Below are 23312 nucleotides of genomic sequence, written 5' to 3' on the forward strand. Positions count from 1 at the left end.
AATAGCTGAATAGCTAATTATTTTAATGTTGTGTAATATGCTATTGTATAATATGATTACTATTTGTAATTTACTAAGCACCAATCGAATACGGGGGCAATGGCCATGCGGGCTGTGGGTCTGAGTATATGCCTCTCCAGATTATTGACTCTATAGTTGTGCCTAAGTAGTAAGTACACATCATCATATTTTTACTAGCAGTACCTAAACAGTATTTATCTTATCACTTACTTTTTGTTACCAAGAAAAAACTCAGATAGTCGTGTATTGATTTAGAAGATTAAAGAAACAGGCCATTAAAATAATATAAGTTATTTATTTATTATTGCATAAAAAATATAGGTAGCCTTATTAGCTTTTCTTATTTCCCATATGTTTTTCATATAATTGCGCGATGACGCAACAATTACCTAGGATGGGTACTGACATAAGAGGTAAGAGACCGAAAGTTCGAAACCACAATTGGCGTCCTCCAGGGGGGGGGGGGGGGGTAAAAATTTATTTTAGTTTTTTTTTCTATAAATATCAATAACATTTTATTTGTTGGTTAAAAAAGCTTGAAAATTTAAAAGAAGATTTCTAGTATATTGTTTCAAAGGCAGATGAAAAAAATTAAAAATCCATATGCACAATTTTTTTTTATAAGTATTTAAAGTTCAAATAATGACAAAATACGTAAAAATGACGAAAATTTGCAAATTATTTTGAGTTAGAAATCAAAAAAAAAATGTCTACAAGAAACTCAAATTAAATTTTTATGAGCGTTTGAAATTCGTATTTTTACAACATTTGATATTCACTCGATTTCTCATCTAACGATTTTCTTATTTTGTTGTAATTAAAAACGAATGACTGTAGATACTTGAAAATTTCACTGAAATATTAGCATTTTCTTTACACGATAAAATTTTGAAAATATTTTGACTCGATTTGGGCTGTTTACGGACATTATCAGTTTTCAATTTTTTTAGTTATTTTTCCATAAATATTAATTAAATTGTATTTGTTGGGTAAAAAAGCGTGAACATTTAATGCAATTCTCCTGATATATTGTTACAATAGCAGTTGAAAATTATTAAAAATACATAGGCACAAATTTTTTTTATAAGCATTTAAAGTTCGAATTTTGACAAAATTTATCAAATTTAAAATTTAATTAATATTTTATAAATTTTCAACTTTTATAGCTAAGGATTGAAAATTGAAAACAAGGTTCCACGTAAATAGGTTATATATAAATTACTTTATTCACAATAATATCATCAAATATACTTGGTAATATCATAGGCTGACTGACCGTTTTCGCTCAGAATCGGTTTTCTTATACAATGATATTATATCATTGAATTCAAATTTAACACCATCCATTACAGTGGTCAGTGACCTTCTTGTAACCTACTGTACAGCAGATCGACATCCAATCTTTTAAATTAAAAATAAAAAGTTTTTTTTTACAGAGTGATTTTTATTACATTTGATTATGAACGATTATGAACTAAGAACGTAGCTTTTATAGATTATGAGATGTAGTGATGGGACCAACTGCAATACTGCAGTGTCAACCAAGTTTTTGGTTTTTTGATAAATAAATTAAATGTTCACAGATGGCATACCTACAGTAGTTTCAACTTTTCAAGTTTGTGGTATCAATGACTGAATAAGCTAAAAGTATTTAATTTTATAAATTACCTACCTAAAATTATAAAATCAACGGTAGGTAACATTTTATTTATTAAAAAAAAAATGTATTTGATGATTTAAAATTAATAGTGTGAGATTAAGTTTTAACTAACTATCTACGTATAATTCATAAATATTTTTACATTCCTTGTCTATATGAAAGAACACATATCACAAAAATACTTAATAAGTAATAGGATAGTGAGACAAAAAATGTAAAAAGGAAATTTTTGGCCCTCCCCTTGACAAATTCCTGCGGACGCCCTTGGAAACCACTTGTAAGTTGTAAATATTGTAGGTTTGTAGCCTGTAGCTAACTTGCACTTACTATTTTAATTTATCTTAAAATGTCATTAAAATTGCCTATTTCAAACCCCTTAAACTCAGTTGTGTGGTTTTTAGTGTCTACAGTCGTGTTTTCTAGACTCTAACTGGTGGCGTCCTATACTCCCTATACGTAAGTCGTAAATCATATTATAAATTATAATATACTTAAATATATTGTTTAATTAGTTTAACTTATACGGTTGAAATAATTTAACTTTCCTCAGTTTATTTAAAAATAATCCATCAGGTTAAACATTTTTGAAATTTTTCGTTTTTAAGGTTTTATATTATGTGGGTTACGTAAATATTAATACCTACTGAAAAAAAATGGCCACTGAATAAACAGCTGACGGCCGACGGAGTAGCCGAGTGGATATCAATATAAATGTATATCATAGATCATAATATTATTAACATAATGTCATAAAATACTAGTTTAGTAGTTTAGATTTTAAGATGCATCGTTATGACATTTATATTTATGACTTTATAGTATAAAAAAATAATATAAAGTATAAAATTGGTTATTTAAACATTAAACTTATTATTGGCTATTTAAACGAAGAAGTGCAGTAGTCCGTGGTTTATAGCCTTATAGGTCTATCCATAGATAATATAAGATTCTTATATTATCTATGGGTCTATCGTCTATTTGTCTATGAAGCCAATTAGCACATAGACAAGCATACTAATTAGGCAAAACACTACATTTTGAATTTTGAAATCCATTGCAGTTTACAGTGTTTGCACCGACAGTGCCACAGTGGTACCACAGAACCCAATAAGTGTAGTCACGTGATATTGGTCACATGACGTTATTCTGTGGTGTGAGTGGCTGTGGTTGTCTCGGATGTCCCACCCACGGGCCACAATTGACGGCTGCACGCGCAGCTCTTCGCCCCGGCACGGTGTCGTCTGAGGAGTCAGGACTCTGGCAGGCCGCTTCACACTCACGGTTCACCATGTTTTATTACTTTCGTAGTTTTGTTTACATATCTTGACTGTTGATGCCTATAAGCCTATAAAGGAAATTGCCTGCAAAATCCTAGCGCCGGCCGCTGCGACCGATCGCCAGTTGCCACACACGACTACAAAGTAGTGAGTTCAGGACTGCTGGTGCTGACTACAACTGCCTACGGGGTACAGTACTAAATAATCATCAGTAAGGCTCGGAAGTTATAGGATCTAAAAAGGAAAATATGTATAAAACAATTGTAAAATATACATGGAAAAATTTCAAATATGCAAAATAATTTGATAAATACTCGTCAATATTCTAAACTATTCAAAAATTACAAAAAAAAAAAAAAAAACTATGTTGCTATTAATTTACACTAAGAGAAACTTAAATATGGAAGAATTAATTTACAATACTTAAAATATGGTGAAACCTGTATGGCATTTTGAAATTTTATTGAACTGAAAATTGTAGTTAAAAAAAAATATTTATAAAAATATAATACATCGGTATATTGTGCATCGCACCATTATTATTAAATGAATAGACTAATACAGTAAATACATATCTAGATTAAATAATACTGAGTTATATTTTATATTATTATTAAAATACAAAACTTAGAAATAAAAAGATCAATTTTTTAAAAAAGAAGTATTAAATATGACTTGTTATTATACATTGTATAATGTGCGTATGAAAACCAAGAAATATGCACTTTTATTCTTAAAAGTTACAAAATATATATTTTAAATTTTCGATTTTTTTAAATACCATTGTATACCTAGCTCGGATGTTTATCTTGGTCACCTATAAATCCAGACCATAAAGAATAATATACAACTCCTACAACTTCTGAGCCCTAATCTTCAGTCAATCAGTATGGCGTGTAAATACTCTATTTCTTAGTATCTATTTCTTTGTATCTATTTCAGTATCTGGGACTGAAGGCTGAGGAGTATTGAACATTAATGCATTATTACAACTATCAATATAGAAGTATCTGCATCTGCGCATTAATGGGCCCTCAACTTATGCCACAAAGCATAACGCATTAACACCCATAAGGATAAGAACCTATGGTTTACACTTCATAGACGAGTACATAGCCTTAAGTCTTTTTACTTGTCCCTCTCACTAGTCAGTCGTCTCATTACCTGTCGGGTAAATTTGAGTACCTACCTATAACAATTTTGTTATATCAACTTCCTAGTTATCTCCATAAACGACGTTGTTAAGTACAATACACACTGAAATACGACGGTAAGTTCATATTATTATATTGAATTTGTCTCAAGTCGGTTATACAAACTAGTGGGTCACCGATTCAATGTTGAATCTTGGATACATAGACGTGAGCTTAAACACGTCATTGGCAGGGTGGTAAACATCCAGCAGGGTGGAAAATTGACATTAATTATCCATGCCACCAGTAAATCGTTTCCACGTTGAAAACTGTAACATTATGTTTCAATAAGCTTGTATATATTACAAAGTATTACCCAATCAAATAGTTTAATTACCAATTTTATAAAAATAAAAAACAATATTTCAAGCTTGGAAACTGTAAATTCATGAATTATTCTTGAAATCTCCACACACATCCGTCCAAGCAATTTACTTATATTAGATAGTTGGTTATTAAAAATAAAAATTTTATAATCATGTATCAATACTATTACATAGGTAACTATAAATATATTTATGAATAAAATACAATACCTGTTGTACATTTTGGTTTTTTATTGCTTATTATTTTAACCTATTTCTTCCAAACCCAAAAGTATAAGTTCTGAATTCACCAAAAACGTATTTATGTTATTACACAGCGAATAAAAAATAATCCTGTTTTATTAGGAGGGGCACTTAATTTTTTTTTTTTAGTTTCTGTAGAACTTATAAATAATACTTATTACCTGTTAGTTTAGGACATAATTGTTCATGAAACAAATTTCGACACTTGTCCCTTGTGTCCCCCCCTAGCTACAGCACTATTACCATATAAATAGGTATGTTAGATAACCGCAGTGGCAAAAATATAATTATATCCAGGTGATTTATTATAAAAATAGATCATCAAAATTAACCTTTCGATTTAATTTTTAATGTATAAATAGTATATAATTGGTAATATTTTGCATCTATTTAAATCAAATATTATAAATTGTTAAGGCTTTCTAATTTTATAAATAATATATTATAAAATTGACCAGTTCATACTATTATGGTCCAGGGCATCTAGAAAATTCTTATTTCTAGATCGAACACTCTGCCAGCTGCACAAACTGTACCAATGATTTGTACAAACTTTATTGTATTTGTTTTTAGACCTGTTTGAACACTTGTCTTCTGTTTAAAACGTCTGTGGCTTTTCCTTCAGTTCCATGACTGTACCATGCTAGTCATAAACTCATAACTATTTTTGACAATATTATATAATTTAACTATAGTAATTTTTACATTATTTTTTAAACCCGTATTTCTATATAAAAATACTATATAATTGTATAGTCCACTGAATAAAATCGAAGAAAGCAATAATAAGAAAGTAGATACTTTAAAAATGTATTACTGACTAAAGAATGGACTAATCGTAGATGCACAGTTATGTTTGATGATATAATTGTCAATTGGTAATGCTATACTCTGTTCAGATTAAGCTTGAACCGCTCGCTCGTCCAAAAACACGTTTTTTTTCGCACATTCCGGACACAGGTGGGAGCGTATGCACGGCGCCGACGATCGACCAAGGCTGGCGATGACTGTCGGCCAATCACAGAACGCATGGGTTAGGGCGTTAGGCACTGTTCGGCGGCTTAGTCTGCATGGGCGACACAGTTCAATCTTAACCTGAGCTGAATATAGTACTGCACACAGGATCCTACAATGTATCATCCTGATGACTGTGGCTTAATTTTTTTTGCATTTGCATGTATTTTGTCAGTTATTATGTTTATTGCTTACTAAGCACAGTTAGAAATAAGTTTCATGACACTACAAAAAAAGTAACAAGTTTATTTAGATTAATTGATAATTAATGATAATAGAACTTAAGAATTGAAAATTACAATATAAATAAATATATATATATATTAATACATTAATTTATTTATTGATATGAAAAAAAAAATTAAGTAAAGCCCATCCGTATAATTAAATGAATGATAATAATATAATACGACGGCATTTATAATGATTTAAGATTCTGAGCGAAGCAATGAATGTATTGATTTTATAATGATATGTAATTTTTTTTTATTTTTGTGTCTGTTATCACCTTTAGGACAGTAAAAATGCTTATATTTTCTTCAACAGTAACTTTTCTGATAGGAAAATGAATCTAGTTGGTACTATGGGGGGGGGGGGGGGGGGAGGGGGTCAAAAGTAAACATTTCCTAGTAATTTTCAAAAACGACGTGAAAAACAAAAGAAAAATTAAGGAAAAACGGGAATTTTTACGCAAAATCTGTTTTTGAGAAAATCAATTTTGGTTTTTGGTGCAACATATGACCAGTAGGTACATGAAATTTTGACTGAATGTTTATATTAGCATTTTCTATACACCATAACATTTCCCAAATATTTTGACTTATTTTGAGCTGTTTACAGACATTTTCGGTTTTCATTTTTTTTAGTTTTTTTTTCTATAAATATCAATATTATTTGTTGGTTATAAAAGCTATAAAATTACGTTATTGTTTCAATAGCAGATGAAAAAAATTAAAAATGCAGTCACAATTTTTTTTTTATAAGCATTTAAAGTTCAAATATTGACAAAATACGTAAAAATGACGAAAATTTGCAAATTATTTTTAGTTAGAAATTCATAAAAATTTTTTTTTAAATCTAAAGTTTGAAAATGTAATACAAGATTCGTCATAAGTTTATCACAAAAAAAAATGTCTACAACAAACTCAAATTAAATTTTTATGGGCGTTTGAAATTCATATTTTTACAACATTTGATATTCACTCGATTTCTCATCTAACGATTTTCTTATTTTGTTGTAATTAAAAAACGAATGACTGTAGATACTTGAAAATTTTACTGAATTTTTATATTAGCATTTTCTATACACGATAAAATTTTGAAAATATTTTGACTCGATTTGGGCTGTTTACGGACATGGTCAGTTATCAATTTTTTTTTCCATAAATATTAATTAATTTTTATTTGTTGGGTAAAAAAGTGTGAAAATTTAATATCAGGCTCCTGATATAATGTTAAAATAGCAGTTGAAAAATATTAAAAATACAGTCACAATTTTTTTTTTCATAAGAATTAAAAATTCAAATTTCGACAAAATTTAATAATTATTTTGTAGTTGAAAATTTAAAAAATATTAAACTTTTATAACTAATGATTGATATCTTAAAACAAGGTTCCACGTAAATAGGTTATATATAAATTACTTTATTCACAATAATATCATCAAATATACTTGGTAATTTCATAGGCTGACTGACCGTTTTTGCTCAGAATCGATTTTCTTATACAATGATATTATATCATTGAATTCAAATTTAACACCATCCATTACAGTGTCTCACTTGTAACCTACTGTACAGTAGAGCGACATCCACTTATCCACCTTTTTATTTTTGATACTAGGGAAATACAAATAAAACTATTTTGTAAGTATTTTATAATATTTACTTAATGTTACAGCTATTATCATCATGGAGGATAATGAAGCTGATAGACAAATAAGGCTTGCGAGAGTAAGTTATTATTTTTACATAATAATTTAACTTAAATTTTTTTATTTATTTATTTCATTATATCAGGCCCAATTTACAGTAAATTAATAACAAGGATAAGTTATAAAGACGTAGTATCAAATTATGACATTTTTATTTTTAGATATTGTTGAATCTTGGTCATTCATATCTGCATACTGTTGATATAGAAAGTTCAGAAGAAGAAAGTGAAGAAAGTGAAGAAAGTGAATCTGGGCAAACCGAAAGTGAAGAAACTGAAGGTGAGGAAAAAGAAGTGAAAACTAAATTTAAAGCAAGTAAACAACAAAACATAGAGGAAGAGGAAGACCAATTTGATAAACAACATCATGAAAAAGTAATGAAACAACAGGAATTAGAGAAAAAAACAAATCTAGAAGATATACCACAACAATTCTATAGAGATGTACAACAAAAATCTTACAATAATTTACCTGTTGAAGCTGACACTGAAAAAGAAGTTGCAAATAAATCTAATGATAAAAAGCATAAGTTAAATATTGACTTACCAAAAGAATTCAATAACACAATACAACAAAAGTTAGAATGTGGAGTAGAATTAATTGGTGAAGTGCAAGATGAGTTTAGGAAAAAACAGGAAAAGCTCCACACAGATGACCAACCAAAAATTGATATAGATAAGGAACATGAATGTAACAAAGAACTAATTAAAGATTCTGAAAATGAAATACAAATGCAGTTACTGATTGAAGCCCCACCAATGCCTGGTGTAGATGTGGATTTATACTTAAAAGTGCAAGTTGATTCAGGGTGTCAACTTGATTTAAAAAAGGAAGAAGTGCTTGGAGAAAAACAAAAAAATGTTGATAAAAAACATCAAGAAGCAGTTGACAAAAATATAGAGCACACGGATCACAAAGATAGACAAGCAGTAAATAAAAATTTACAGATTAAATTTGATGAAGTAAACATATCACAAGACATTGAAGAAGATATTCAAGATAAATTAAACAAAGGATCAAATCTAAATTTGGAAGAAGAAAACACGCGACCAGAATTAAATGAAAATTTACAAGAACAATATGATAATGAAGTACAACATGATGTTAAAGAATTACAGCAAGAAGATTATGAAGAAACTATGGATACAAATCATAAAAGAATACTACAAGAAATTGAATCACTTATATGTGATTTTCAAAATAGAAAAAACAAAGAAGAAGAATGTGACGAATTAACAGCAATAAGAATTGCAAAAATAACAAAGGAAATTGAAGAATTAGAGATAGACATGGAACAAGAGCGTGATGAAGAATTAGAAAGAGAATATAATGATGAATTTAAACGTATGTTTTCATCAGTAATCAAAGAAAAACTCTTAGAAAAACTACTTCTCTCATTTAATGATGATGATGCACCATATTATAAAAGGATTGAAAATTTGCTTAGCCATTATTTTCCAACTAAATTAGATACAATTAATGATAAAATATTGATTGATCCTGTTCAACCTCACGAAAATCTTAAAGAAAGGTCTGATGTAAGCAATGGTGCATTTGAAGAAATACAAGAAGAATCCGATAAAAAAAGTGAAGAAGTAGAAAAAGGGTCTTGTGATGAAATCTACTATTTTGAAGAAGTACCAGAAGAATCTAATATTGAAATGGGAGAATTGGAGGATGAAGTACTACAAGCCGTGTCTGACATAGAAAATGAAGATGAAACTCAAGAAGAGTCTGATGTAGATGTTGAAGGGTTATCAAATCCTGACGATGAAGTAACTGGAGGCTTGGATTGGAACTTACAAATAGAATCTGAAATAAATGCAGACGAATCTGATGGACAGTCATTACAAGAAAGCGATGAAGAAATAGAAGAATTAAACGATGATGTAAACATTGTAACCGAAATAGTTTATGATTATGAAGTTGAAGAAGAAGCAGAAACTAGTTCAATAGAAAGACTTAGTCCAATTGAAGAACTTAGTCCAATTGAAGAATCTGCTGCTACAGATGATGAATTTAATTCTACAGAAATAGAACAGCGTAATGAAGAAATACAACAGAAGATTGATAAAGAAGGACAAGTAAAATCTATTGGTAGTATACATGAATTACAAGGAGATGTAAAAAAAAAAAGTGATAATGATAAACCTCAGAAATTTGAAGATTTACAACTACAAATGGAAATAGAAAATATACAAGATTTAGATGAAATACCATTAAAACTGAAAATTCAACAAGAAGAATTAGAAGAAAAATTACATCAACAAATGAAAACAATTCAAGAAGAGTTCTATAAAAATTCAAAACTAGAGTATGACAAAGAACAACAGTTAAAAGGTAATACATTAATTGACCCTATTTATGATAAAGAGCAAAAATTGTTTTATAAAATTAAAGGCAATTTTCTAAAAACAACTGACAAATATAAAGATTTAGCACAACAAAAAATGATAGAAGCATTACAACAAAAAGTTGATGAAAAACAGTTACTAGAAATGAAAGAATTTCCAGAAGAGTTTGTTGAACCAAATATAGAAATAGAAGATCTACATAAGGAAGTTCTGCAATTACAACGTGAATGTGCTGAATTAGAACCAGAATTTAGCTATAATATACCATTAGTTGTTGATGAAAAACCTAAAGATAAGACTAAAAAAGTCAAGTATAATTTATATGATAAATTACATGAAATACACAAAAAAAAATTATGTTTTTTTGCTGATTCTAAAGAGTGGCCCGAAAAAGTATGTAAAAATAAAATAACACGGTAATGTTTCCATGTTACATTCATTTTTAATTTGTTTCAGTATTTATACCCATCATGTTTGCTGGATGAATTATTTGATGATCCTTCAGAAGTTAATCCTAATGTGTTTGTGATCACATTATACTCTGTTGATATTGGTTATTCAATTAAAATAACCATGAATAAGAATAAACCACCAATTGAAACTTTTTATAGCTATACCGATGATTCAATTTTAGATTTTGTAGAAAGAGAACAACTTCCACCATGTTTATTAGATTCGTTTGGTAAAGCTCGACCAAGGATATTTTATAATGGACGTGTTATAGCAGAAATTCATAATAAATATCATGGGGAAGATTTAACGAGAGTATATCGAATTTTATTGCATCCTCATAATTTGGTAAGTTTGTAATTTAAATTTTTAACAAAAAATATGTATTTAATGTTCTATGTTCTATGTATTTTATGCTTCTTCATATTTTATTTTTATATACATTATATTTTTACATACATTCTTTCAGTCCATTCAGAGTGATGTAGATCGAATAATTGCTAAATGTAGTCCTACCTACTGTTCATATGAACAAAGACTATTTATTGAGAGGCAATTGGTAAGACGAAATTTTCCCGTCATGTGCATCGATTCGTCGCCTGTTGCTGGTTTAACTGTTCAGTTACAACATCAATTGTTCAGTCGTCGAACCATAACACTAAACCCTCTAAAAGTAAAAAAAAATGATTCTTCCGATTTTGAAATGTATTTGTCAAAAAAATTACAAGAAGACAAATTAAATGAATCACAAAATGAATCTTCAAAATTGATGGTTGGTTAAAAATAATTTTATTGTTTTAATGACATTCACATACTTAGTTTATTTTAAATTAAATTAATATTATTGTTTTTGAATCTCGTGTATTTTTATGTTTAGAAAGATACTGCAAGTGACAATACGATTCATCATCTTTTATGGAAGTTTGAATTCCGTATCCATACATTTAAAATTATCAAATTATACGTGTTTGTCATAACAGAAACTCTAGAGTATTCTATGTTATTATGTATGAATTCAATTGTCCCACGTTCTAAGAAGATGAGGTATGAAATTTATAATAAATAATTTAAATTGTAGGATTTTACTTTCTTGATTTTTAATCAAATGATTGGTTTGAAATTGAAATGAAAAAAGTCTGAATTTTAAAAACTTCAAGAATTTGTGTTATGTAGGAAAATAATAAAAATGTAACTCAGTAATGATGAGTAGGTGGGTAATTTAGCTAGCTTTAGTACAAAATATTAATGAGAGAGATTTGATATCAGACCCAAGCGGTATAACCACTTGAATCTATAAAAACGTTGGCGTGAACAGTCCCAAAATTTCTATTTTTTAACTTTTCCCCTAAACTATGATAGCTAGAAAGTTGGTTGATAACTCATTAAAAAGGGATTATCAAGTAGATACTAAATGTGGAATTCAAATTTTTTTAAAAAAAATATTTAATTTTTCACTGATAAAAAAGAGTTATTTTTTGCTAGATTTTCATTTAGCGAGGTGGATTTTCGAAACTGGAAAACGGATTTTGTTGCTTGGTGTCTTGTTAGATTCACATTGGATAGGAGAAGTGCAGTGAAGATTTTCAGAACTTTTATCTCTAATCGTTATTTCACTACTAAGCTGTAAAGCTGAAAAACATCAAAGAACACCCAATAAAATTTGTTTTGATTTTTTTTAATGTTCTGTAGTGAATTAACTATTAAAGATAAAGTTCTGAAAATCGTCACTGCACTTCCCTTAACCAATGCGAATCCAACAAGACCCCAAACAACAAAATCTGCTCTCCGGTTTTGGAGATCTATCTCACTAAATAAAAATGAAAATGATTTTTTGTGGAGCACAGACATTTTTCTGGATTCAAATTGTTTTACCGCTTGGATGTGATATCAGTTGAAAAATTTCTAAAAATTAAAAATCAAGAAAGTTTACATGCCAATTTGTGTTGTTATAGGTTTAAAATAAATCTTGAAACAAATAAATTAAAAGCCTACATTGATGTGATATTAGAATTTCTTAAAAAAAACGTTAATCCTGACACGTTAGTGGTTCGAAGATATAAAAGTGATGATAAATCAGTACCTCAGTCTACTACATGTGTTCCATCATTGTTGAATGACAATGTTTATGAACCTAGTTCAACAGATATTTGTAAGGTATGTATTGCATAACAAAAATCGTGAACATTTTCTATTTTAATGTTAACTCTAAAACATTTAATTTGTTTGAATTTTAGTTTCTAGATGAGTTGTTAGAATTTATACCTAAAATTGAACCTGAAGAGACTGATGTAACAAAAAGATGTTTATATTATAGGGCAAGTGAAAAGGTAAAATTAAAATAAATAAATATATACATATACTTAAGCAGTTACGCTGAATGAAATTAAAACTGGCAGTTAAAATAGTTTGATCAACCTAGGTTTTAAACCTTCCAATTTACCACCCCTTCAAATGACTGTAAAACGGGCTTAACTAATTATATATAAATAATGTAATGATATTCCTATGTTTAATAAAATTATAGCAGAAAGACTTAGAAGTATACTCTATTATTTTACCCACCCACCCTTCCCCTCAATTTTAAAGGCAGTTCAATTGAACTACCTGATGTACGTGTTTGGCACCACTAAATTGAAGTAATGCTAGTAATATATTTTATTTATCAAACACATTCTTGTGAGTTAATTTAACTTAACATAATTTAACTTTAAAAAAAAACTGAAGAGAAAACATATAATATTCTTTAAATTTGATTATAGTTCATATTATCTTGAGACTTTCAATTTTATGAATTTGATGGCTTTGTATCAAAGGTCAAAGTAATTTTAAGAAAAAAATTGTCACAACTATGCTGTTATTCTAGTTTTAATTTTGAAATTACTGTTTTGTACTATACTCGATGATTGTTATTTTTCAAATAAAAATATAATTTTTTTATAGGTGAAATCAAAGAAGAAAGACATTAATTTTGGTAGTTCAAAAAGGTTACCAAAGAATCAAGGTAAGTAATTTATTTTCATATTTTTTTAACATTTATTTATTTAGGGGAATAGTGATGGTAGTCACTACTACCATCAATTTTAGTTCAAAAGACCTAAAGTTTTGAGAATATTAAATTAAATTTATGTTGTCTGGCTTTAATTTTGAACAAAGATTTGAATTTAGCATATAAATATGAAAATTGGAAATTATTTAATCGTATTTAATTTTGAACTGTAATTGAAAACTTGAAAATATGGATTTTATATTTTATCATTTCATAATATTGTTATTAAATTAAAAATGAATAGTGGAAAGTGTTCTGTACAATCTATAGACATTTTTCTGCTGAATTAAAATCTGAAATCATTAACCAACTTTCATTTTGTCAAAATAATAAGTCGGTTTCTGTAAAATTTGTTTCGTGAATTTTAAAATTGCTATGGAGTTATTGATATGTGCATAAGCGTACGAGAGTGGCTTTAATGGGTACACTTTGAACCCCACTCAGTGACTGACTGTGCACTCACACTAATAATCATTTTCAACTAACATATAGATCCCGGAGTGCGATAACAAATTACTTATTGTTACCCGTATGTGTTGTCTTCATCTTACAAGTACGTAACGTAGCAAATTGTACGCTCAGCAAAACACTTGTAGGTCCGTTAATTTAAAATTAAAGTGAATTGACCTCTTATAAAATCTAAAGTAAGATTATTATCTAGGCAACCTCATAGGCTTTTTATTATATTTTAATTTTAAAGTGAGTTATGAGTAAAGACCGGATTTATATTCTCTTAAAATACCTAAAATATGATGCTAATATTCTCTAAAAAACCTTCAAATATTCTCATTTTATTCTCTTAAAAATTTAAAAAATATGCAAAAATAATCAACAAACATCATATTTACATAAATATGCATTTAAAATTTTTTTTTTTCAACATTATTTTAATAGTGAGGTATTAATTAGGTATTAAGAATTGCGTATTCTATTGCACTTTAATAAGAGTTGGAAATGATAAAAAAAAAATTTTGAATGTTCAAAAAACTTTTTCCTGGGTACCATAATATTAAAATTCAAAATAAATACAAATTTTTTCTCACAATTATCGAAATATTCCAAAATATGCTAAATGGGTTAAATATGCTCTAACCCATAAAATATTCTCAAATATGCAAAAAAAAACTTTTTTCTACGCATTGTAATTGAACGAGAACCGTCCACATTACTCTCATAAGACTGCATAGACTCAGTAACGATATGTAAAAACATAAATTCGGTCAAATTAATGGATCTACAGTCTACACGTGTTCTGTTGAACGTAAAATTTGCTATGTTACCCTCTTATAAGAGACAGAGACAACGCAAGCGGGTTTCCCGTCCTCTAATTATAACATAGCGAGGACCCTTAAAATATTAAATCAAACATTTATGAATAAAATGTAAATTAGGTATATGACTTTTTAATCAACAAGTGAAACTATTAGTTCTTTCTTAATTTTTTTTTTAAATGTTTAATAAAATAATAATAATAAAACTTTTAAGTTTTCTAAGTGCTATTGTACGTACCTATAATAAATTAAGATATTCTAATGCTAAAAAAAAATCAGATATGAAATACAATTTGTATAAGAATTATTTAACTAGCAAATGAAAAAAAAAACATTTTCTACTAATTCTAAGCTGTTACTATAAGAAAAATAATCATATTTAATTTTACAGAAAATCATAAGGATCAAAAAAAGAAGAAACGAGTACAATTAAAAAAGTTAATCCCTCATAAAGTTGAATCATTGTCAACAAACAAAATATCTGTTGATTCAAAATCATTAAAAAGTTCAACAACACCATTATATGTTTCATTAGGTCTTAAGCAATTTCCAACAAAAAGTTTAAACCCAGTTAAACCATCACTGGCTAGATCAAAATCAAATGCTTTACTCGATGACAGATCCATTAATGTAGTTCACAAAGAATTAGACTCAAAATCAGCTAAAGAAATATCATTATTGTCGAGTCCCATGACTATATTACCAACAGTATCAAGTCATATTACTGTAGTGTCATTAGAACAGAGTTTTACAGATGCAGCACTACCGCCAGAATCAAGCACTGCAACTATGTCATTAGCACCTAAATATAAAACAATATTTTCATCTGCTGCTTTAAATACTGATTATCGCCTAGCATCTAAAAATTTAGAAAGATTTGAAGACCATAATGTGAGCAAAGATATTAAATCTAAACCAGCTATTCAATCAAAAACAGATCATACTAAATTTTTGGGAAAAAATGATTTTTCACTGAAAACATCTTATGATAATATAAACAATCGACCGCCTTTACATAACTTTGCAAGAGGACTAAGTTCTTGTGATGATAAAACGGAGAAAAATATAAAAGTTGTAAAACATTTACATCGTAATGCGGTCTGTCTAAAAGGTCCAGAATTCATTATTAAAAAAGAGGGATTGTCTGTAGCAGCTAAGTTAACAGAAGGAAGATTTTCAAATAAACCTAATGCTACATATTATCAGGAGACTAAACAACTTAATGATGATTTAACTACAAATATAGACAGATTGTCTAATTTACAGGTATGATGAATATGTGATTAGTAAAATTTACTAATATTCTATAAATATATTGTAATACAACAGTGGCATGATTTTTGAGTACTAGGTAGTGTACTACCTATTACAGTACATCAGTACTACTAATACAAAATAAAAATTAATCAAATCTTTTTAATCATAATAATTTACAGAAGGTATAGATCTAGTTTAAGACCAGCTCAAACTTTTGGTTTTTTTTTTTGTAGGAACCTATATGTATCTTATGTAACATTTAAAAACAATGGAGAAAAATACAAAAATTCTGAAGTTAATTTTTTTTAATTATACTTAAAAATTAACATACACTTAATACAACTTAATATTTTCAAATATAGAATTGTTTATATTATTTTCATCTTAAGCCTAAAAAATATTTGTTTTTACCTGTGAATGACTTTGATCTATTATCCAATGCAGAGGCCAGAAATGCTCAGAAATTTTGGATGGGAGGAGGTGTTGGCTTGAAATTTTTTTCGAACAAAATATTTGTTAAATTTAGCGTTATAAATCTAGCTTAGCACCCACGCAAATTTTTTTTTTCGGACCCCTATGTATTACAACTAGTTAAGGCTCTGTCAAACAGAAAGCGTTATTTTCACGTCGCGTGATTTGGTAATTTGTTAAGGCACGGCGATATTCACGCGCATGAAAGCACCATGCTGACGAGCCAATAACGCGTTCTGTTTGACAGAGCCTTTAAGGTTAAGAACGATGGTGCAATAATGAATTGCCGGAAATCATTAATTTTTATGTCAGCCTTACGAAGTTCATGATTTTCAGTATTTTACGCACACGTACACTTATAATTTACTGTGCCAATAGGTAACAAAAAATTTTTTTTTTTGAAACCTAGGTAAATTAATGATTTTAAAATTATGGTGCAAAAATAATTCTGACACCACCCATGGAGGTTTTACATTACAAGTGGAGGGATGTTTTTGATTTTAATTTCAATTAGCTATAACTTTAAGATAAGTCTGACCGCCAAATTCAGACCACCACATAATTTTAGCATGCTTAACTACATAGGTATTTCAAAACAAAAATAATTGATAAAAAATTGTGTTCAGTAAAACAGAAAAAATCCAAACGCGCTGTAAAATATTGAGTTGTACGATTGCGTAAAACACCGAAAATCATGAACTTTGTAAGGCTATAACTTAAAAACTAGGTAATGATTTCTGCAACTTATTTTTGCAACATTGTTTTTAACTAGTAATACATAGGTTTCTGAAAAAAAATAGCATGGGCGTTAAATGTTAAACTAGATTTGTTCCCAATAAATATTATAATTATATGTAAGTAAATATATTATATTTGTAAAGTGTCCATAAAGAGACCCCCTCCCTTCTGAGCATAATAATGATCCAAGGTGATTTTGATTTAATATGTCATTTAATTTTTGTTTATAAATGGTTTCCATGTGTTTTAAAGCTATTATAATAATAATTATTGATTGCCATTGGTTTAAAATGGCTGCTATGGTAACCGTTATATGAATAAAACATATTATTCATATAGTCGTATGGAGTTAGCATTTTTAATGGGCAACAAAGTGCACGGGATCAGCTAGTAATTATATAAAATCAAAGTTATTATTAAAAGGAACTCCAGGGTTTTTAAGAAAATACTCAAGAAATTAAGAATGCCATGAGTTAAAATTTTAAAAAATAAATTCAAAAAAATGTATATTTTAGTAAAAATCATAGCGATTTGCCAGTTGAGTTTTATGTAAACCAAATTTTGTTTAAACATTTTAAATAATAATTATAATACAACTAGCTGATCCTGTGCACTTCGTTGCCCGTTAAATCTATCAACTCTATATGACTCAAACTTTGTTTAATTCGTTATTTAATATTCGGTGTATGGTGTTCAAAATTTATCTTAACTTTTCCGTTGCCCGGAATAAAAATTCTGATTTGCAGTACATTATCAGATAGGCAATCTACCTGCAGTAGATTGAGGACCCTGCCGAACTGTTTGTTCGTAAGTGTATGATTTAACTCTAAAGTATCAAAGTTAAACCAAGTTTGTCGTTTTTACTTAATATAATCAATTTATACAAAATCCTATCCTAACCTAACCGTACTAAAATCCGATGAATGAAATAAAAAACAAATTTAACCCTTTGTAAATATTAACCTATCTTCTTCCCAGAGGTCTAATCTACCAACTAACTATATTAATACACAGACTATAACTATACAGACTAAACTCTGGAGCTACTCATCAGATCTTATATTTATATTGACACAAAAGACAATAATACAAATCAACAAATATGCCCAATTAACCAATAGCAACCAACATATTATACACAGGTGGATTTTCCTAAAATTTTCTTTTATATAAACCTTCTCCGTGAAATACTCTTTTGTTTAAAAAAAAAAATCAAGACATTTATAATATATACTAGAAGATCTGATAAGTAGTTCCAGAGTTTAGTCTGTATAGTTATAGTCTGTGTATTTATATAGTTAGATATATATATAAATTAATGTTTGTGGGTAGATGGACCTCTGGGAAGAAGATAGGTTAATTTACAAAGGGTTAAATTTGTTTTTTTTTTATTCGTCGGATTTTAGTACGGTTAGGTTAGAATAGGATTTTGTATAAATTGATTATATTAATCCATTGTAGGTGGAATTAAGTAAAAACGACAAACTTGGTATAACTTTAATACTTTAGAGTTATGCACTGTAATCATACACTTACGTACAAACAGCACGGGGTCCACGATCTACCGCAGGTAGATTGCCTACCTGACAATGTACTGCTGTGAATCAGAATTTTTATTCTGGGCAACGGAAAATTTTGAACACCATACACCAAATATTAAATAACAAATTAAACAAAGTTTAAGTCATATAGAGTTGATACATTTAACGGGCAACGAAGTGCTCGGGATCAGCTCGTTATATATATGTATATTGACAAAAAATAATAATAATACAAATCAACAAACATGCCCGATTAACCAATAGCAACCTAAAATGTTCTTTTATAAAAAACCTCCGTGAAATACTCTTTCGTTTAAAAAATCAAGAAGATCTGATAAGTAGTTCCAGAGTTCAGCCTGTCAGAGATTTTCATTTCACGTTTTTATAGTTTTATATTATATTATAATTTATATTTAAAAAGTAAAGCAAATAGTTTCTTTTTTTATTATTATTATTATTAAAAACCTGTGGCAACCATTTATAAACAAAAATTTCCATCTGAAATCTCAAAATTCCCATTTTAGCATCACCCGGAGTTGATCCTCTCCCTTTTAAAATTAGCCTATATTTTAAGTTCGGCCAAATTACATAGATTGTAAACATTTCATCAAGATCAGTCCAGTAGTTTCGGAGTTTATTCCGGACAAAGACGTGATACTGGATTTTTATATATAAGATAATTGTTGTTTAAATCAAAAATATTAATTTAATATGTGCATACATATTATAAGGCCAATATGACCAAACTAAATTTGGTGCTCATTTTTGACTTATACCTTTTACATTTTATCCATCCTTAATTGTTTGATTGAGTATTATAAATTTAACAATGTATTACTTATATATGCATTTGAAAATTTTATAGGCGTGTAATAATTGGTTTACATTTCCATTAACTTGTTTTACATATTGTAGGTAGTGTAATGCATTTATCAAGTTATCTACTTACCTATGCATTTTAATAGTGAAATCTCTATACATTTTCGTTTATAATATAATCAGATGGAAAATCAATATAGTTGGTTTTCACTGCATAATAAAATATGTAGTATTAGGTGTTTTAACTTCTAAATATGTATGATAATTTAACATATCTGTGTAAACTTGTAATTTGTATTTCTTTCTAGGTTACATCACCTAATCCTGTTATTACATTGGTTCCATCATCTTTAAACAAGTTCAATAATGAAGATCAGGTAAAAATGCCTTTATATTGTTCTTTTTTTAAATCAAACTGGTATATCAGTGTTAATGTGTTATAAATCTATGCTTGATTACCTATACACTCCATTAATTACATAAGCCGTTAGAAGATAATATTATCTTATACATCGTTCAATATAAAAAGGAACCTTAACAGCAACCAGTTTTTGTCAAAAATTATCATAGTTATTGCTTGGTTACCGTTAAGACAAGATACAATGCAGGGGAAGGAGTGGTCCTGTGGAGTGGCGTTGGTTCCGACACAAACCGTTGCCGGTTCAAACCTCAACCACGGGCAGCTCCTCTATCTGGGCAGACAACTGTCCCTTACCGGGCATGGCAGAAACCTATAGGTGCCAACTTGAAATTCTGCCAAATCTAAAAACGTGGTTCAACAAACCGTTCCAACTGTTCCCTCCCCTTCAAAACAACAAAACAGCTAATGGCCATAATTGCCGGGCTTAAGTTCAATAAAAATAAGATGTTTTCACATCAAAAAAGATACAATGCCTACTTGTTGATGCTGTGTACAATAGCTGGCTGCCAAGGTTCCTTCTCCCATTGTATAGTATACACATGATTAGTTCAAATAATTTATAACAATGATATTGATATAGGTTATATAATTATAAACTTGATAATTAATTAATTTCTTATTATGTAGATGAATGATATTTCATCTCAAGAAATTAATTATACTTCATCCTCAAGCACTGAAAATATCAAATCTGTTAAGCGAAAACGATCTTCATAAATACATGTATAATTTATTTTTATAACTTTATATTTTATTTCTCATCTTTTGAATACAATAAAGAACTTCATAATATTTTTATTAGTTATGCAATTTAATGTATAATTTATTAATTAATTTTGTTTAAAATTGACTTTATTGTTGCGAATACATTCTTTATGATTAAAAAAAAATAGTCATGACTGGTAATTATTTTGGCCATTTCTGGTTATAATTTATGTAACTTTAATATTTATTAAACTTAGTATATACCATTATAAGATTTTTTATATCATAAACAATTTAGTTTTAGACAATTTGACATACATTTATATAAATTAGTTTATTGCAAACAGGTTTTTTTGTATGTAGTTACAAGTAGCTTTTTATTATGAATTGTGATTATGTAAGCATTTTTAGTTCATTTCAATATGAATTAAGTTAATTGGTAATGTAACAGTCTTGTTAAGTATTCGAATACTTGTATTTATTTACTAATTTGGTATTTATAATACTTCGACTTTTAAATACATTTTCTTTGTATTTTATTCTAGAATACTAAATACTTTTTTTTTCATTTCACCATTCTATATCAAACAATACAATGGTATTTATTAAGAGGATGTAAGCGCACAATTTGTTTTCTCTCACGTGCAACATAGACAAAACGCATTTGCGTAGAAACGTTTTATCTATGTTTTTAAGTAATCTTAGAGTAAAATCACCTATTACAATAAAGATAGAGAATAATATTTTAGAGGGAATGACATATTGATTTTATATTTTATTGTTATTTGACTTTGAATTCGACTTTCAAAATAAACAAAAAAATGTTGTAAATTTAAATGATGTTTAAATTGTTTTGAAACAATATTTAGAGAAATCGATATGTCAATATTATTCTCTATCTTTTTTATAATGAGTGATTATACTCTAAGATTACAAAACACATTAGCGCAGAATCGTTTTTTCTATGTTGCACATGGGCCAGAGAGAGAAAACAAATAGTGTGCTGACATCCTCTAAATTATTTAATTATAATATTTATATATTAATATACTACAAATAAGTACCTACTTATACGTATTTGAAATTTAAATAACACCAAGTATATAAATACGTATTCTGAATACTTTAGAAAAGTATTCTCAACAAGACTGGAATGTAAATATTTAAATCAGTGCCATGTCAAGCAATTCAGCGCCTCGGGGCAAAAATGGTTTACGGGGCCACAGGTAGCATATTAAGCACACATAAAGGCGCTCCCTTACTTTTACAAAACAACGGTCCAAGGAGCAAATGCCCCCTTTGCCCCAGGGCCTAAAATTAAGATATTTTGCTACTGCACACCTAATTCCACACCAAAATATTTTAAAATAATGAACATAGACCTAGTAGTGCACATGCCACATATAACTTTATTACATAGTTGTTTTTGCTATTCATTAATATTTAGTTATAATAAAAACAATCTAAGACAATCTTTTTTTAAATTCCTTGATACCTATATGGCTATTATGACTTAACATTTTAAAATTAAAAACGAAATAGCTTGGGTTAATATACTAATTATATTATAAGCCGCCCAGAATATAGTGTAGTCTGTATTATTTTTAGTGTTATGGATTTTAAACAAATACAATATGCTAATTAGTAATTTTCAATAATCAATATTGAATATTAAATAAAGATTTATAAAAGCCAAAAATAAGAACTGCACACAATTTTAGGCCCTGCTTTGCCCCCCTTAACACGGCTCTGATTTAAATGTTTTCTGTATTAGTTTAATTTAGAAAAATATGACAACTTCAAATTAGATTAATTTGTTTTTGAAAGTCTTACGGCTAACCTATACAATATTAAATTGAATGTAGTGTATCGTACATATATTAAAATTTGTGTATAAGTTAACAAAAATAAAATAATGATTTTGTTTTAATAATTTATTATATTGTATAGTACAGCATATTTGTATAAACATATACCTACTATTATGAGAATAAGGGACTATGTTCTATGATGAATAGCATTATATTTTTAAAACTAAAATTATCTCAACATAGAAATCTAAATATAATCTACATTCTACATATTGGGTGTCCTATCCCCCCTCGGGCCATGACATTTTTTTTAATAGGTATACTTCAACGAGTTAAGTAGAATGGTACAATCAGAATTTGTCGGTCGGACTTAGTTCCAAGGTTATAACATTTTGAACATAGGTGAAAATAGTGTTAAAATTCTGGGAAGGGGGTTACACCTCACCTAACAAAACTATTTATTTAAAATAATCCATATGGGGCTTATATCAAAATTGTAGTCGGAGGTGGCTAAGCCCTCCCCCCCCTAATTCCGCCACTGGAGTTGAGAAAAACATGTCTACCACATATTTATATGTAGGTACTTATCTACATATCTATTCCAAGTTGTTGTTCCAAAATACCTATTTGACTATTGTACCTGTGTTTAATAATATAGATCATTATTATAAAATTTGATGAATTTCTCAATTAGTAGGTGAAAAAAGTCATTGTGGTATTGGTATACATGGCTATAATATTAGGTATGTATCTACGTAAAT

General features: G+C 28.4%; 1 protein-coding gene across 1 annotated transcript; it reads left to right on the top strand.

The window, feature by feature from the left end:
- The first annotated feature begins 2894 nt into the window (after positions 1-2894).
- Positions 2895-22673, top strand: LOC132950527 (golgin subfamily A member 4-like). The gene is made up of 13 exons (XM_061022027.1): positions 2895-3147; positions 3901-4228; positions 7634-7686; positions 7829-10414; positions 10478-10819; positions 10941-11243; positions 11349-11515; positions 12424-12625; positions 12706-12798; positions 13412-13472; positions 15180-16054; positions 19923-19991; positions 20663-22673. The coding sequence occupies exons 3-13, from the start codon at positions 7645-7647 to the stop codon at positions 20750-20752; spliced, it is 4830 nt and encodes a 1609-aa protein (XP_060878010.1). The 5' UTR covers positions 2895-3147; positions 3901-4228; positions 7634-7644; the 3' UTR covers positions 20753-22673.
- The last annotated feature ends 639 nt before the right edge of the window (positions 22674-23312 follow it).

This window comes from Metopolophium dirhodum, chromosome 8 (genome assembly GCF_019925205.1).
Source record: "Metopolophium dirhodum isolate CAU chromosome 8, ASM1992520v1, whole genome shotgun sequence".
Classification (NCBI taxonomy): Eukaryota; Metazoa; Arthropoda; class Insecta; order Hemiptera; family Aphididae; genus Metopolophium; species Metopolophium dirhodum.